Raw genomic sequence first — 13,724 nt, forward strand, 5'->3', positions numbered from 1 at the left:
CTATGATCAAACCAATAATATATATATATGCCCCTAAAAGAGCAATCCAGGGGATGCTGCTATGGAGATAATATTCGGAATGATATATAATCCACTGCTAACCATTATCCCGAATATAGAGTACAGAAGGGTATATAGCTAAATTTTCATCTATAATCACGACGATTCAAAAATAAAGGCATGCGGAAAAGAATATATAAATGTATTTACTCGACCACATGCTTATTGTCAGCCCAGCTAGGCTCAATCCCCCGACAAATACCCTCATAATCCCGAAATATCCTATCGTTCTCCGGCACACCATCAGTCGTCCAGAACATGGTCCAATTCGACCCGGGAAGTTTCCACGTCCCCTTAGCCCGCTCGAAATACCACTTATTCACTGGATTATCACGACGGCTCCGCCAGCACACGCCCTTGGGCAAGCATGTTCGAACCATTGCGTTAAATACAATGTCCGCCACACCGCCCGCCCCCTGACTCCGTTTGAGAACGGCGAATTTATCAAGATAGGGAACCATTCGTGATCGACTCTCCTCGCTTCCGTCGTTGGGTACACCTGGCGGGAGTTCCCAGGTTAAAACAGCTCCGCCCTCGTACTCGCCTGCAATAATGAGACCAGCCAAACGATCACTGACGCGGTTGAGGTAGTGCTGGACATCAAGCTTTCTATTGAAAGAATCCTCGATTAGTTGGACGAGGCGGGGTAGATCAATATGCGGATCATTAAGTGTCATCTGGGATTCCCCGTTTATTGGAGGTTTCCAGATGTGCACTCGTGGGTCGGGAAACATTGTCAAGGGCATCCCCTTTTTAACAAACGTCGAATGCGTTACGGGGATGGTATGGTAGGGTGAAGAACCGTTATTGGCGCCTAACCTTCCAGCTGGAAGAGAAGCGGAGTGGCTGGGCTTATCTGTCAGCAGGTTGTGGATCAAGGGGTTCCGCTGCCGTCGGGTCGCAACTGTTGATAACTGTGATGGGTCTCGGGATGAGCTTGCTGAGTTCGCTGCATCTTGGGGGGTTGTGATAATGCCGGACGATGATGGCGGGAGGTATGTAAGCGCGCTATGTAGAAGTTTTAAATTGTCGAGATGCGTCTCAAGGTCAGCAGTGCGAATATTAGATCGATCACTGACGGTAGCCTCTTGCCCACGAGGTAAAGACACAACTTCCCTCTCTACAAATGTTGAAAATGGATTAGATCTCGCCAGCGACGATACTTGCTGCTGTCTTCCATTTTTATCATCTGGAGCTAGGGAATCGTCCGCTAGCATTCCTTCTTGTAGCTCGTCTCTAATCTCCTCAAATTCCTGCTCCAAGTTCACGAAAACGTGCGATTTCGAAGGTCTTTTGAGGGACGGGATACCTCCAGCAGGATCCAAAATAATAAGCCTATCGACGGAGACTTCTTCTTGGAGCTGAGAAATCCTCCGAGCCAGTTCATGAGGGTTGTCATCGGGGCGTGCTTTGACACTCAATCCCGTAAATTCCTTGGTTAATGCCAATACAACGTCATCTGCAAGAACAGGTCCCGCTCGAAGCGTATTTTCCGTGTAGCCAATAGGCGGAATCACTACAATTCTGCCCCGACGCAGAGGAGAAAGAATCAACTCCCTAGACGGTACTGAAAGCACATGTTTAGAACAAGACGCTACGCGTATCACATCGTCTAGTCGTCGAGAGTCTAAGTCATTATTTGCGTCAATAGCCGCTAGCATACGATCGGCCTGTTCAATTGACCGGCTCCTCCAGGATGGGTCACTTTGGGGTAAGCCGGGGTCAATTACGACGCAGCAGCCCATTCCAAGTAAGGAAAGTTGTGACAATGTCCGCCCAACCTCTCCAAGCGTTTGGTCGTTTAGGAATTGGGGCTCACGAATTTTAACCAGAGCGATGTGTAGCCGTTCCTCTGACGCCGCTGCCATTGGCGGTGATAATTCCGGTGTAGCTTCCTGTCGAAATACCGGATGATTATCCACCGCTCTTGCCATACCAAACATCCCCCCCCCTAAATTCACCCCTGACTGAACAAAATTGGTAGAGACATAGTCCACACCTCGCTTTTCTGGTAGGCGTTTCGCAGGCGCTGGTTTTTCAACTTTGAAGCGGGAGAGATACGATTTAGCTTCTCGTTTCGTCGATGCAGAGCTTAGCAGACTGAAAAAGAAATCCTGCCCCAAGAAAAAAATTAGATCAATCGATCATTTTTCCGCGTGGACAATGGCAATAACAATGCATACTTTATCCGCTAGCTTCTCCTTCGCGGTGCGGCCCAGCTGTTTCTGATATTCATTTGGTTCTAGGGACGTAACACCATTCTGCCGCTGGACCGAGGATGTGGACGAGAAACGTCCTTGCGGGGCCGAGAAACATGGTTTTTTTATAGGAGGATAGCAGGGGCAGGTAGGGATGCCGATTCGCTCATACTGTGGGCGTGAAAACAACGGTGATATTAGCATCAGAATTGGCATTAGAAAAGTATAGGTGGCCCACGTACACGTACCTTGTGGAGGAGAAATCGTGACCCTCGAGGCCAATCCAACGCTGCCGCTCGGCTCATGGTGCATGATTTGTGGGCGCGGATGGTATAAGCAAGCAGAATGGTTGAGCCACCGCCCACTCAGGTCATCGGTCTAGGAAGCTCAATGTAAGCTGGGCCATCCTCGCCGTGAAAAGGGAGCGGGAAATATAAAAGGGCCCCGGGCACAGTGGGGGAAACTCTGTTGTCTGAGTCAGTTTGGTGACGCAAGGTTTGAGTAATGGAGCAGCAATCTGCGAAGTTTGTTATTTCCACCGTTGCTCCGGGCCCTTTGCCACCGCCGAATCGGGATAGGCGATAGGCGCCGAGATTATCTTATGGATCAGATAAGATTACAGGGGCGCACGAGATTGGCTCTGAGTATTCTAGCGCCGGCGCCAAAATGGGACATTCTCGGACCGTCGTCCATGATTAGTATAAACAGTACGGAGTAAACAGGCATTATTATACTATCTCTCTTTTTCTGCTAGGGACTATTAAGCTTTGCTAGCTAACTATTTCCCAGGTTTATATCATTCATTGCCCATATCATCAGGTTCGTCGAATCACCCAACAGAAATGAAGACTCATCAAATAGCCTTCCGCGTTTGCACCATCAGGACGTGTATCAGGAATCAAGGGGTCTGAGGGCTTGATATAGCGCCCCACAGAATTCCACGAGGCGGGTAAGGCATAAGAGCGGACTGACACCCTTGATCATTATTTACCCCAGAATAGAGAGGATCAACTATTTTTGGTTTATCATCCTGTTTTCTTTTTCTTTCTTTTTCTTTTTTTTTTCTTTTTTACTCGCCGCAGCACCGGTTTCCTCTAGCCTATTTGCTTCTTTCTGCGGGCGTGATAGATATGGAGGACAAAATTCAGCCCATCAGTATCACTGTAGCTCCTTTCGTGACCCTGTCATGGATAGTTAGTCATCGGATTCCGCTACTACGTGCGGTGCGGCTAACCATGACCCGTTGGGTTGCTAACGACTTCATCGCGGTCTTACCTATGGTAAGTTGGACTGCATCCCTAGCACCGATCCGATACATATATATACTACGTCCATCTACGGAAGCATAGCTTTGTCGCTCTTGTGTGCATAGCTAATTATCCACCCGTGATTCCTCAGTTGGCGTTCTCCGCGTTTGTTGGCTCGCTCATTCAACGACCCAGGGCTAGGCAAACACAACGGAGATAGAATCAGTCAGAAATGCATTCAAGATCCGATATACGAACCTCAAGACGGCACAGCATTCATGAGATGACATCGTTAACATTTGATATAGAGTTTCTTTATTGCCAATCTTTTTTATATCATGGCTTCAGGGCTCGTGAAAATCTCGTTTTGTTTATTCTTATTACGAGTAGTTGTCATCGGACGAGCTTATATCTACACGATAATATGCGGTCGGTGCGATTACAACCATCTTCACAACTTTCTACTGGTTCTCCAGCCTGCTCACTCGCTTGCCGGTCAGCTTTTTGTGGGAGCAGCTCCTAAGACCACCTAACGAAGGAACATGCCGGCAATATCGCACAGTCATTTCCGGAAGCTACGCACACAGTTCAATTATTTGTCTGGGTGATATAACGCTTACAATTGTCGCTGCTTCGATGTTACGGAAATTAAATTTGAGCCACCGCGCTAAGGTATTCGCCAGCTTGCTACTGGTTTTGGAGCAATGTAAGCTTCTGACTATATACCTAGAATATGCTCGATATTCTAACGAATCACTATAGAGCGAGTGTTCCCACGATAGACTCGCGTATGTCCACAATGGGTATGATGCGGTAACCTCAATTTTTACTAACTCCAAATTAGTGATCTGGTGCGCTGTCGAGGTAGGGGTCAGCATCATAGCCGTATCTGCTGTGACGCTCAAGCCACTGCTGGTGAAAGACAAGATCCTTTTCCACTCCAAATCCGACAATCCACCTTCGCCATCTCCCCGAAGACGTATCAACGGAACCGGTGATGAGAATTTCATGTGCTCCATTGGCACCGGACCAAAACGGAAAATTCATCAGAATCACCTACAAAATTCCTCCGGCCACAGAAAGATTAGTTCCTCTATGTTAAGGGCTGACGTCATAATGGGCCGGTTATCGTCTGAGGAAGTTATATGGGCATCAAAGGGCGGCGAGGGTGACCGGCCGATAAATACCAGTGAGGGGATCGCGAAGGATTTGGAAATGATCCCGACAGGAAAGATACACAAAGTCGTCGAGTTTTCGACATCGAGAGCCACAAAGAAGCCGGACGACGACCCCACGCTGATTCACCCGCAGGGGTAGACTGCGCGGCGGTGATGAACATGTACTTGTGCCTTAATATTCACAGTTCATCGGCATTGTACTGTTACATGTTGATGGGTGTAAACGGAAGTAGTATCCGACCGTGGCTTGGCCGCCTGAGTGGTATCGCAATATCAAAAGAGATCAACAGAACAACGATCGCTGTCTCCTGTGCCGAAAAGTTCCAATCACTCCGATATAGCCAAGCAGCTGGCTGCCCTGGGGGGTTATATCTTCGAACAGTTGCTCGTCAGCTTCCACCATTCACTCTTCAACTGCTGAACAGCTTCCAAAAACTGAGCTGTTTGTGAATAACCGTGACCCATTGATGAACGTGATGGTCGCTACAACCGTGCAACGCAAAACAAAGCCAACCCCAAACAATTACAACACACTAGAGATGGCAAGGATGTATATATTGTATTACGGAAATGGGGAGTTACCGGCGCATATACGGGTGCGGGAGGGATTTATTGGCATTTTTTGCTGCACCATGATATGACCGTACCAGCTCCATTACTTCGACCCGACAGATATTATTTAATTGATTCGTTTCATTTCCTTGCGTCATTTTCTTTTGTAGATCCTCCCTTTTCCTGCCTTTCCCCCCAAAGCTCTATCATTCGCTTGTATCTACTTTGTTCAAGATATAAACGAAACGGGAAAAAAAAGAGAAACAAATAAATCAGGGAGGGGAAAGTTAACGCCACGAATTGATGTGGGGCGAGAAGGAGTAAAAAAATAAGGAACAATATGAGATAAAGGACATTTGAAAGGCACTGGAAGCGAAATAGGGGGAAGAAAATTAACAACCAAGATGAGAGAACCAAAGTTAACTACATAAAGGTGTAAATGATCAAAGGATAAAAACAGCAGTAAAATTTTAGATTGTTATTAACGCCGCTGATACTGACAAATCTCCGATCAGGTATCGAAAATGCTATACATCAGACACCATCATGATACAACCCGCTTTAAACGTTGGAACCTCGCTTTCCACCTCTGTGATTATATACTGCACGTAGTCGGCGTGCCACACCTCCGCGATACGGAATCGTATGCCATCCGCCCAGGGGCATGGCCACTACAAAGATCGCTCAATCTTAGCCCGCAAATCGCGACATACCTGAATCGACTCGTCATCCAAACCGCTCTGCTGCAACAGCAGTAACATTTCCGATACGCGGGTAGCAAAGGCATCGCTGCCAAACGCGCCCGTTCCGACGCGCAATGATTCCTGGAACCAGCGGGCAATCAGGTATAGCAGATCGCGTCCGATATACCGTCTATTCTTTCCATGGAAAGGCACTTCGTCATTGTAGAAGAGCGATTCGAGAACAGTGTAGATGAGTTCGTGGGAAACTTGCAGATCGAGAAAGAGGTCTACGATCCAGCTGTCTGGGCCAACGCCAAGCTGCTGTTCGAGTACGTAGCGCTCGAGCATTGGTAGTAGCAGGTGGACTGGGAAGGTAGTGTCTGACATCCTGAGGCGGCCGGAAAGACCTCGGATCTTTTCAATGACGGCCTCGTAGGGGAGGGGTGCGCCTTTTGCTGAAGCCTCCTCGTGGACTTCTTGGATTAGGTTATGCCAGCATGCCTTGATGTCAGAAGCATTGCGGTAGTTGGCGAGATGCATGATTTGTAGACAGATATCGTAGTAACCGCCGGGATCAGCATACATGTTATAAAGCTGGAATGTGCGATATGTGTTAGCAACTTCACAATTGTTAGAACCAGTGTTTGGTGAGTTCAACCATACCTTATTGAGTTCCATGATCTCGCCGTTCACCTCCTGCAGGACGGTAGCTTTACGATCAGGTTCAATCCTAGTCTCCTCCTTGAGCCTCTGTAGAAGGTCATCTTGCACATTGGCCACATCAATCAACGTCGAAATCTCTTGATGCAGCCTTTGCCTCGACGCCCGTGACACATTCGGCGTAAAAACTGATGCATTTGCCCTAGCTTGGCCGAGATACTCAATCCGCCGACTTAGTGGGAGTGAGAATGAGCTCTGGGCAAGCTGTAGTTGAACGGATGCAGCATCGTAAAATCGATTTGACTGTCCATAATACCTCCATAGTAGATCCGCATGTGATATGTCTTCAGTTGACTTTCTTTGAAGATAGGTCACGACGAAAGGAGTCTGGACTTCAAGAAGTCGTTCGCTCCAACCTCGCTCCAAGTACCAATCATACAAACTAGTGAGGAACACCTCATCCTCGCATTTTGAGATCACATCATAAGCTTCATTTTTTCTTCGTGCCACAGCAGTGTACTGCCCATCCACGAAACCGGGATCTTGACCCGAAAGTTCGTCGACTGCGAGAATAATTCTGTATATTAGGTCATAGCACTGTTGGCGCACTTCGTAACTAGCCTGCCGGGGATCCTATGTCACATCAACGTTAGACAAAAGCAAACTTACGAACAGTATTGGGGAAATACCTCTGGTGGGCGACCATCCATAATCCAAGAAAGCGCACGATTTGCCTTGTCAGAATGGGCCGCAACGCTAAGGCACAGTTGTATTGCACCTACAAAAACTTAAATCAGATCTTCGATCCTTTAGTAAAAGGCCGGTCAATGATACATACCGGCAAAGAATTGGTTCTGGATATATTGCTCCACCGCAGACTGGAGGTAGTCCATGGACAGATTCTCGGAGACTTGGCGGAAGAGGATTAAACTCTCATTAAGTAAATTGCGGCCCAATTCAGAGTTTCCCCCGGCTTCAGCCGCTCTTTTTAGTTGCTCCTGAGCTTTGAAAATAACGACATCTTCTGCGCTGCAGAAAGTGCCACATCTTCGCCGCAGAGCTTCCGCAACCGTCTCAACGTTGGAGCCCTTAGCAATATTCCGATTCACGATAGACTTAACAAGCTCTTTCGCAACTTCATGGCCCTTGTTGCTACTGAATAACTCTTCAAATGTGAGAGTTAAAAAGCGCTGCTTCGTTTCCTCAGGTAATAAAGCGATGATCTCGTCAACCCGCTCATCGAACAGGACCAGAACAAATGAAATACCTTCGATTGTATCAGAAACAAGTTGAACCATAGCATGCAAAGCACGATGCTCGCCTTGCAGCGCAATCTCGTCCTGTTTAGTAACAACTCGTGAGAGAGCTTCCGGTCCACTCAATCCCTCGATGAAGGACTTATTTGTCCGGAAGAAGTCCTGAAGGGCAGACAAATCTCTCTGAATCGAATGCAATTTTGAAGTATCGATGGATGGAGAAATGGTGACACCTCCCGCCGGGGTCCGATTTTGCGTGGCAATTACTGTTTTCCATATGGACCTCAAGAGACGTGAGGTATAGAGAGCAATACCAGCATGGCGCGGCGAGGGGATGACAGCGTCAATCGCGGGAGTGGAATTGTCGGCAACTGCATTCTCATTAAAGGTCGGCTTTCCCCCAAACTCAATAAACACCTTTCGCGCAAATTCAAGGACGTCGGGGTCATTTATCTTCGAAAGACGAGAATCTGCAGACAGTTCCACTCCCTGACCACAGGCAACAGCTAAAGCGGTCGCCAGCGTCTCACTGCGGCCGTACAGTCGTATCAGTGTTTTTACCTGACTCTCCAGTCCCTCTTCTCCACCAGCGTTCCGTATTAGCGAAGCAAAGACATCTACTATTCGCCGCCTGCGAATAACGTGAACTCCAGTATTGGTCAACACCGCAATTTCCGCTGTAGGCTTGTCGAATTGAACGGCGAGCTCATTTCCAAAACCTCCTTGCGGCTGCGTAGCGAATTCTGGTGTGCATAGCCCAATGTCTTCTGCTCGACTGCCAAGGGTTAGCCACATCGCGGTTTCGCCAGGTTTAATCGGGAGTGCGCTCTCTTGTGGTCGCGCAAGGCGGCCAGAGTCGGGAGTTGAGATAAAAAGGGTGTCTGCTCTATTCGTGGGGTCTTTTGACGTAAAACAGAAAAAGTAGCCAGGGGGGAATCGTCGGGCGGATCTAGTAGGGTCAAGCGAGTGGATGGCGAGTTTGGCTCCGAATGAGGCCTGATATGGCGATCCAGCAACAGGAGGCCCTTGAGGTAATTGGCTTGCAGTGATGTCAGAAGGCGGTGTCTTCACATGATGAGCTTGCATGCTGGTCGGAGCATTGGTCGCAGTTGGAGTTGCAGACCAGCTATATGACCCTGTAGCGCTAAGATATATTCTATAGCCAGTAGCGGTTACTGCCATCAGATGATACCTAGAAGCCTCCGCAGCTGGGATAGGGCTGATAGAGACTATTTTGATCCTGGGGTTGAGTGTTTCGTTGGAGCTAATAATATGTCCAATGTTCGAGTAGATATCGATAGCATGTTTTGTAATGGTAAGATTGATAGTTCCATCGGGCTTCAGGTGAAATACACGGATTGTCGAGTTCGAAGAAAGCGTGTATAACAGGTTTCGGCTATCATCAACTACCATTTGCTCAACAAACTCCATCGGTTTATGGCTGAGAATAATTGACGGGGTGAAGGCAGCAAAACTCTTGCTCGTATGGTTCACTTTCCCGCAGCGGCCCTGGAACCACCTCTCTTCCTGTTGATACATGAGCTCATAAACGTCGTTGTCAGCCGACCCCGCAAAAAATATCCTTCCAGTAGAGTTTGATGATGCAATAACATTGATGTCCAACCCTCGAATCGACGTTGCCATTCCAGTTTGATAGAGTGTCACTGTCTTTGTTCCTGAAGCAGACGTCTCACATCCCAAGCCCAATAACAACATCTCCGCAGTGGTAGAAAGAACAAGGATGTGTGAGATTGACGGGAGGAAGACACCTGCGCGAGGGTGGGCTAGCTTGACCGCGTTGATGCTATTTGGCTGGCTCTCAAATCCCACCAACTGCGGGTTTGGATGGGTGTAATCCCAGAGATATAGGGCATTGTCAATCGTAACCCACGCATGGTTCAGCTCCGCAAAAAGCCCCATGCTTGTCGCTACCTGTGCTCGATTGTATTGATCGAATATTTGGTCCGGTATATTGTACATCTTAACTTTTTGAAACGGCGCCCAGGACGCCGACGTGGGAATATCATAATCGGAAGAAAAACCCTCTATATACATCCTCTAAGATTAGACTTCTAAACCATGTCATTAGGAGTTTTTGCCTATACATACGGGATAAATAGCTGTCTAGATCTGGGTATCGTGACTCCTGCGCCAAAGCCTCATCTATGGTCCGCGCCGCTCGTTGTCGTGGGTTCAGGGTTTCCGCTCTGCTCTTGACCGCCATCACGGGGAGTCTTGCACGAAGGGGCTGGGGCGGAGGTGCGGCGGCAGTCGCAGGTTGGCCTCCGGCACCAGACAAGGTAGAGGACTGAAAAAGAGGTCCATTAAAATTAGGCGGAGCTGGGGTCTGAAAATAGGAGCCTGGTAGAGGTCTTTGAGGAGTAAGGGGTTGAAAGGTCATCGTTTCAACATGCGTGGGCGCATGAAGCTGGTAAACGCACGCCCTGCTCTGGTGAAAAGTCGCGCACCCGTGGATGCGGCACCGCGGATAGGGCAGAATAACGGCAGCAATAAAGTAAGATATTTAGATAGACCAATGCTGGCCACCTCGGGGGAGACGTGTAGAGAGAGCAGCGTGGAGAGAACACAAGCCAGCCTTCGCCGAAGCTTCGTCAAAACAAAAAAAGAGGCAGCGGGTGCACGGACCAGCAGCCAGCCATCCGCGACTTAAATATTTAAATATGATATAAATTTATTTACTCCATACTCCGTACATGGTTAAATCGCTGTCGTTGTTTCAGTTATTTCACCAATTGCACAATAGAAACACCAGAAATCTCATTACAGCATAGCACATCTTGATTCTCTACATATCGCCCTTCGTAAATTCAGTCTCTTTTCTCTCACAATGTTCCGATCACTCAGATCCCGTCCCCAGCAGTGCCTTCGAGGCGTCGTCGTCCGACACAACTCTACAGCTGCTCCAACAGCACCGCCCTTGCTCTTTAAGATAAAATCAGATCTGAAGGATGCCATGAGGGCGAGGGACACCGCCAGGTACATAAATACTCAATAGCTTAAAACGCCCCTCAGTTCTCCCTGCGATCACATGTGTTAACAAGCCCGCATTCGGCCGTCTTTATAAATATAGACTCAACGTCCTCCGCGCCATAATATCAGAAACAAACAACGCCGCAAAGACCCCCTCGCCCATAAAAACTGACATCCAGCTCCTAAAGCTCTTAAACAAGCGCACCGCTGCGCTAAAGGATGCAAAGGGTGAATACCTAGAGGCGGGCCGAGCAGACTTGATCGAGAACGCGAATAAAGAACTAGAAGTTTTGGAAAGATACGCTAGCCAGGTGGAAACGATAAGCAATGAGGAGGTCCGAGCTGCTGTCTCGAGAGCTATTGAAAAAATGAAAAATTCCGGGGAAAAGATTGCTATAGGGACTGTCATAAAGGCGCTGGTGGGACCCGGGGGTTCGTTGGAAGGGAAACCAGTGCAGGTAGGGGAGATCTCGAAGATTGCGAAGGAGTTGATATCCTAGGGAGTGGGGGAAAATTATAGGGGAGTTACGTGTATATCACCACTATGTATGCGGAAAATTACGGGCGTTTGCTTTTCTTTTCTTTGTTTTTTCACTCTCCTTTCTTCTCCACTCCTTTCCTTTACCCCCCATCGGAGGGCGTGATTGGGGCGCAGATATGGGTGTACAATATGACTCGTGAAACGGGGGGGCCGGGGGAGCGTACGGGGTCAGCTTCTTTATCTAGCATCAGGTAGTATCGTCCGCCGGGTGTACATTTCAGTTACAGCTAGCTCGCACATCGATTTCTCCGAGATGGAAATGGTCCGTTCGCCCGCTATATATTGTTGCTATGATGAAATATAATGGAAGATTTTCCCCGTTTCCCCGTTTCCCCGTTTCCCCCTTGGAATTACATTTCTAGCCCTTCCCTGGTACAAGAAAATGAACGAGTACCGTCATAGCTCGGGATAATTTATGAGAGGTGAATGAATCAATTGAATACTCGGCCAATTTTCGAATTGTTTTTAGCAACGGGGTACGGCGGGCTTTAGGGGGTGTGAAATAACGGCACGACTCGATATAGTCAATATTAGTATCTATCACTTTGCATGAGAAAGCAGTAGGAGGGAGGAGGACTCTATAGGCCTGCTAGTACAAAAGCTGGACGACCAGCCTGATCATATAATAGATTTTAAACACTTATTGGTATCCCATTTTGCTCCCTCCTTAACGCCCAGTCTATCCCAAGATAGTCCCTCAACAGACTAGGCCCATTAAAAATATAAATGTAGCAGAAAGGGGCGATGAAGAAGATAAATGAGAATTAGAATCCATAAAAAAAAAAAGAACGGGAATAATTAAAAAAAGGCAGAAGGAAGCAGAAAAAAGAGTATAGCACCGCACAAAAAGAAAAAAAGTACAACATGATATGCACTCATTTATAGATTAGGGCGATCCCTCCAATAGATGTCATGATTACCCCTATCCACCACACCTTATCACTGCTCGGTAGCCTATCCATTCTTGAATGGTAGAAGTAGTCAATCGTCTTGATGAATGGGCTCTTGTTTCTTGGCGGCTGGGCGACTTTAAATTCCCTTTCTATTTCTTCAGAGCCTTCGGTTCTTTTCGCTTTAGCTTTTCGTTCGCCAGCCGCTGTCGATCTTGCTGTAACAGCAGTCTTGGAGCGATCTGTCGGATTCAGCGTGTGTGTCGGGAGCATCTCTGGCGTACGTGCAGCGAGATACATGGGGATCAATGGTGAGCCGTCAAATCGGTATAGATTGAGGCGTTGGATCTTGTGAAACGGATCAAGTAGGACTTCGTATCTCTGCCGATTGATTGTTAGCGCGATTTATGCCAAGTCGTAAAAAAAAAAAAAAGATTTTCTTTTTCATATCTACCTCGAACAGCTCTTCTTGGATATATCGATAGTACTCTGCACTTTCGCTAATGCAAGGGTTCGAGACCAATTGGCGACCATCCGAGCTGAATGGGGTCAGGATGAGAGACCCATTACGTTCCACTCTATAGGTTCCATGTTGAAATTGCATTACCCCTTTTGAACATTCTGGACTGGTAGCTAATTAGATGCAGAAGAATCATACGTCAGCTCTATTCAAGGGGTAACTATAGATATAGAGGCGATAAATGGCCATGGCTATGTTGCGGTGCGGTGCGGTGACTAACCATCAGAAACTGCGCGGAAATATGCTTCTTCGAAGAATCCATCTTCGGAGAATGAATATGAGATTCCTGTATGCGACGGCTCCACGAATCTATCCTTTTGTGGATTGTAGAATCCCTTTTTTTTTGTTTGAACAAACAAACAACCGCAAATGGTCAGCAGGTAGCTCTGTTTCTGTTTCCTTTCTTTTTTCTTCCGCAAAAGGAAAGGAAAGGAAATCACAAATCTGTGCCAGCAATGATGTACGTACTCTGCCCGTCAAGACCTTCTGTGACTTGGTAGTCCAAGTGCCCGTTAGTTGCGGATCTACCGGACCTTGCGCGGTGACGACAGTGGGCAGGCAAAAGAACGAGATGAGGAAGAGAGACAACGTAGCCAACATCATGATTTCCGTCGCCGCACGCTGGGTTGGGACATGAGGGGAGATGAGACGAGACGACGAAAGGGAAAAACGAAAGAAAGAAAGAAAGAAAGAAGGACGGAAAGTAACAAGGGAATTCCTCGAGAGTTCGCTGCGAAGATGAGAGGCGAGGAATCCGGTGTCGTTCGGTGCCGAAGATTGTCTGGAGCAGGTTCTACAAGTAACTCCTGATAGCGAAAGGCTGACGTATCCAGGAACACTGTGAACTCTCTCTGTTGTCGCATCCAGTATTTACGAAATCTACTTTTGGTCACTTTTTTATTTTTTTATTTTTTTATTTTTTTATTTTATTTATTTTATTTTTATTTA

At 47.5% G+C, this 13,724-nt stretch overlaps 5 protein-coding genes across 5 annotated transcripts; 2 read left to right on the forward strand and 3 right to left on the reverse strand.

The window, feature by feature from the left end:
• Positions 1-206: 206 nt before the first annotated feature.
• On the reverse strand, positions 207-2,563 carry BDBG_00643 (amino-acid acetyltransferase, mitochondrial; the record flags this gene model as incomplete). Its single annotated transcript, XM_002629351.2, has 3 exons — positions 207-2,174; positions 2,244-2,429; positions 2,507-2,563. 3 exons carry the CDS (start codon positions 2,561-2,563, stop codon positions 207-209), a joined length of 2,211 nt encoding a protein of 736 aa, XP_002629397.1.
• A 930-nt stretch (positions 2,564-3,493) lies between these two features.
• On the forward strand, positions 3,494-4,822 carry BDBG_00644 (uncharacterized protein; the record flags this gene model as incomplete). Its single annotated transcript, XM_031719981.1, has 5 exons — positions 3,494-3,538; positions 3,814-4,000; positions 4,178-4,211; positions 4,268-4,293; positions 4,350-4,822. The coding sequence occupies 5 exons, from the start codon at positions 3,494-3,496 to the stop codon at positions 4,820-4,822; spliced, it is 765 nt and encodes a 254-aa protein (XP_031575939.1).
• BDBG_00645 (non-repetitive nucleoporin) lies at positions 4,199-10,506 on the reverse strand. Its single transcript, XM_031719982.1, has 5 exons — positions 9,944-10,506; positions 7,417-9,879; positions 7,268-7,356; positions 6,582-7,211; positions 4,199-6,512 (listed from the first exon to the last, which is right to left on the reverse strand). The coding sequence occupies exons 1-5, from the start codon at positions 10,233-10,235 to the stop codon at positions 5,907-5,909; spliced, it is 4,080 nt and encodes a 1,359-aa protein (XP_031575940.1). The 5' UTR covers positions 10,236-10,506; the 3' UTR covers positions 4,199-5,906.
• Positions 10,507-10,540: 34 nt separating this feature from the next.
• On the forward strand, positions 10,541-12,066 carry BDBG_00646 (uncharacterized protein). Its single transcript, XM_002629354.2, has 2 exons — positions 10,541-10,831; positions 10,926-12,066. Exons 1-2 carry the CDS (start codon positions 10,683-10,685, stop codon positions 11,323-11,325), a joined length of 549 nt encoding a protein of 182 aa, XP_002629400.1. The 5' UTR covers positions 10,541-10,682; the 3' UTR covers positions 11,326-12,066.
• Positions 10,605-13,713, reverse strand: BDBG_00647 (protein ROT1). Its single transcript, XM_002629355.2, has 4 exons — positions 13,245-13,713; positions 12,997-13,111; positions 12,711-12,889; positions 10,605-12,637 (listed from the first exon to the last, which is right to left on the reverse strand). Exons 1-4 carry the CDS (start codon positions 13,377-13,379, stop codon positions 12,242-12,244), a joined length of 825 nt encoding a protein of 274 aa, XP_002629401.1. The 5' UTR covers positions 13,380-13,713; the 3' UTR covers positions 10,605-12,241.
• Positions 13,714-13,724: the final 11 nt, after the last annotated feature.

This window comes from Blastomyces gilchristii (genome assembly GCF_000003855.2).
Source record: "Blastomyces gilchristii SLH14081 genomic scaffold supercont1.1, whole genome shotgun sequence".
Classification (NCBI taxonomy): Eukaryota; Fungi; Ascomycota; class Eurotiomycetes; order Onygenales; family Ajellomycetaceae; genus Blastomyces; species Blastomyces gilchristii.

Excerpts from the sequence above, each read along its gene's own strand:
- BDBG_00645 (XM_031719982.1), bottom strand. The coding sequence starts at position 10,235 with ATGACCTTTCAACCCCTTACTCCTCAAAGACCTCTACCAGGCTCCTAT. Across the intron at positions 7,357-7,416 it reads CCAGAACCAATTCTTTGCCG|GTGCAATACAACTGTGCCTT; the intron begins GTATGTATCATT and ends AAGTTTTTGTAG. Across the intron at positions 6,513-6,581 it reads AGATCATGGAACTCAATAAG|CTTTATAACATGTATGCTGA; the intron begins GTATGGTTGAAC and ends CGCACATTCCAG.
- BDBG_00646 (XM_002629354.2), top strand. The coding sequence starts at position 10,683 with ATGTTCCGATCACTCAGATCCCGTCCCCAGCAGTGCCTTCGAGGCGTC. Across the intron at positions 10,832-10,925 it reads AGGGCGAGGGACACCGCCAG|ACTCAACGTCCTCCGCGCCA; the intron begins GTACATAAATAC and ends TTATAAATATAG.
- BDBG_00647 (XM_002629355.2), bottom strand. The coding sequence starts at position 13,379 with ATGATGTTGGCTACGTTGTCTCTCTTCCTCATCTCGTTCTTTTGCCTG. Across the intron at positions 13,112-13,244 it reads AGAAGGTCTTGACGGGCAGA|GGATTCTACAATCCACAAAA; the intron begins GTACGTACATCA and ends ACAAAAAAAAAG. Across the intron at positions 12,638-12,710 it reads TCCAAGAAGAGCTGTTCGAG|AGATACGAAGTCCTACTTGA; the intron begins GTAGATATGAAA and ends ATCAATCGGCAG.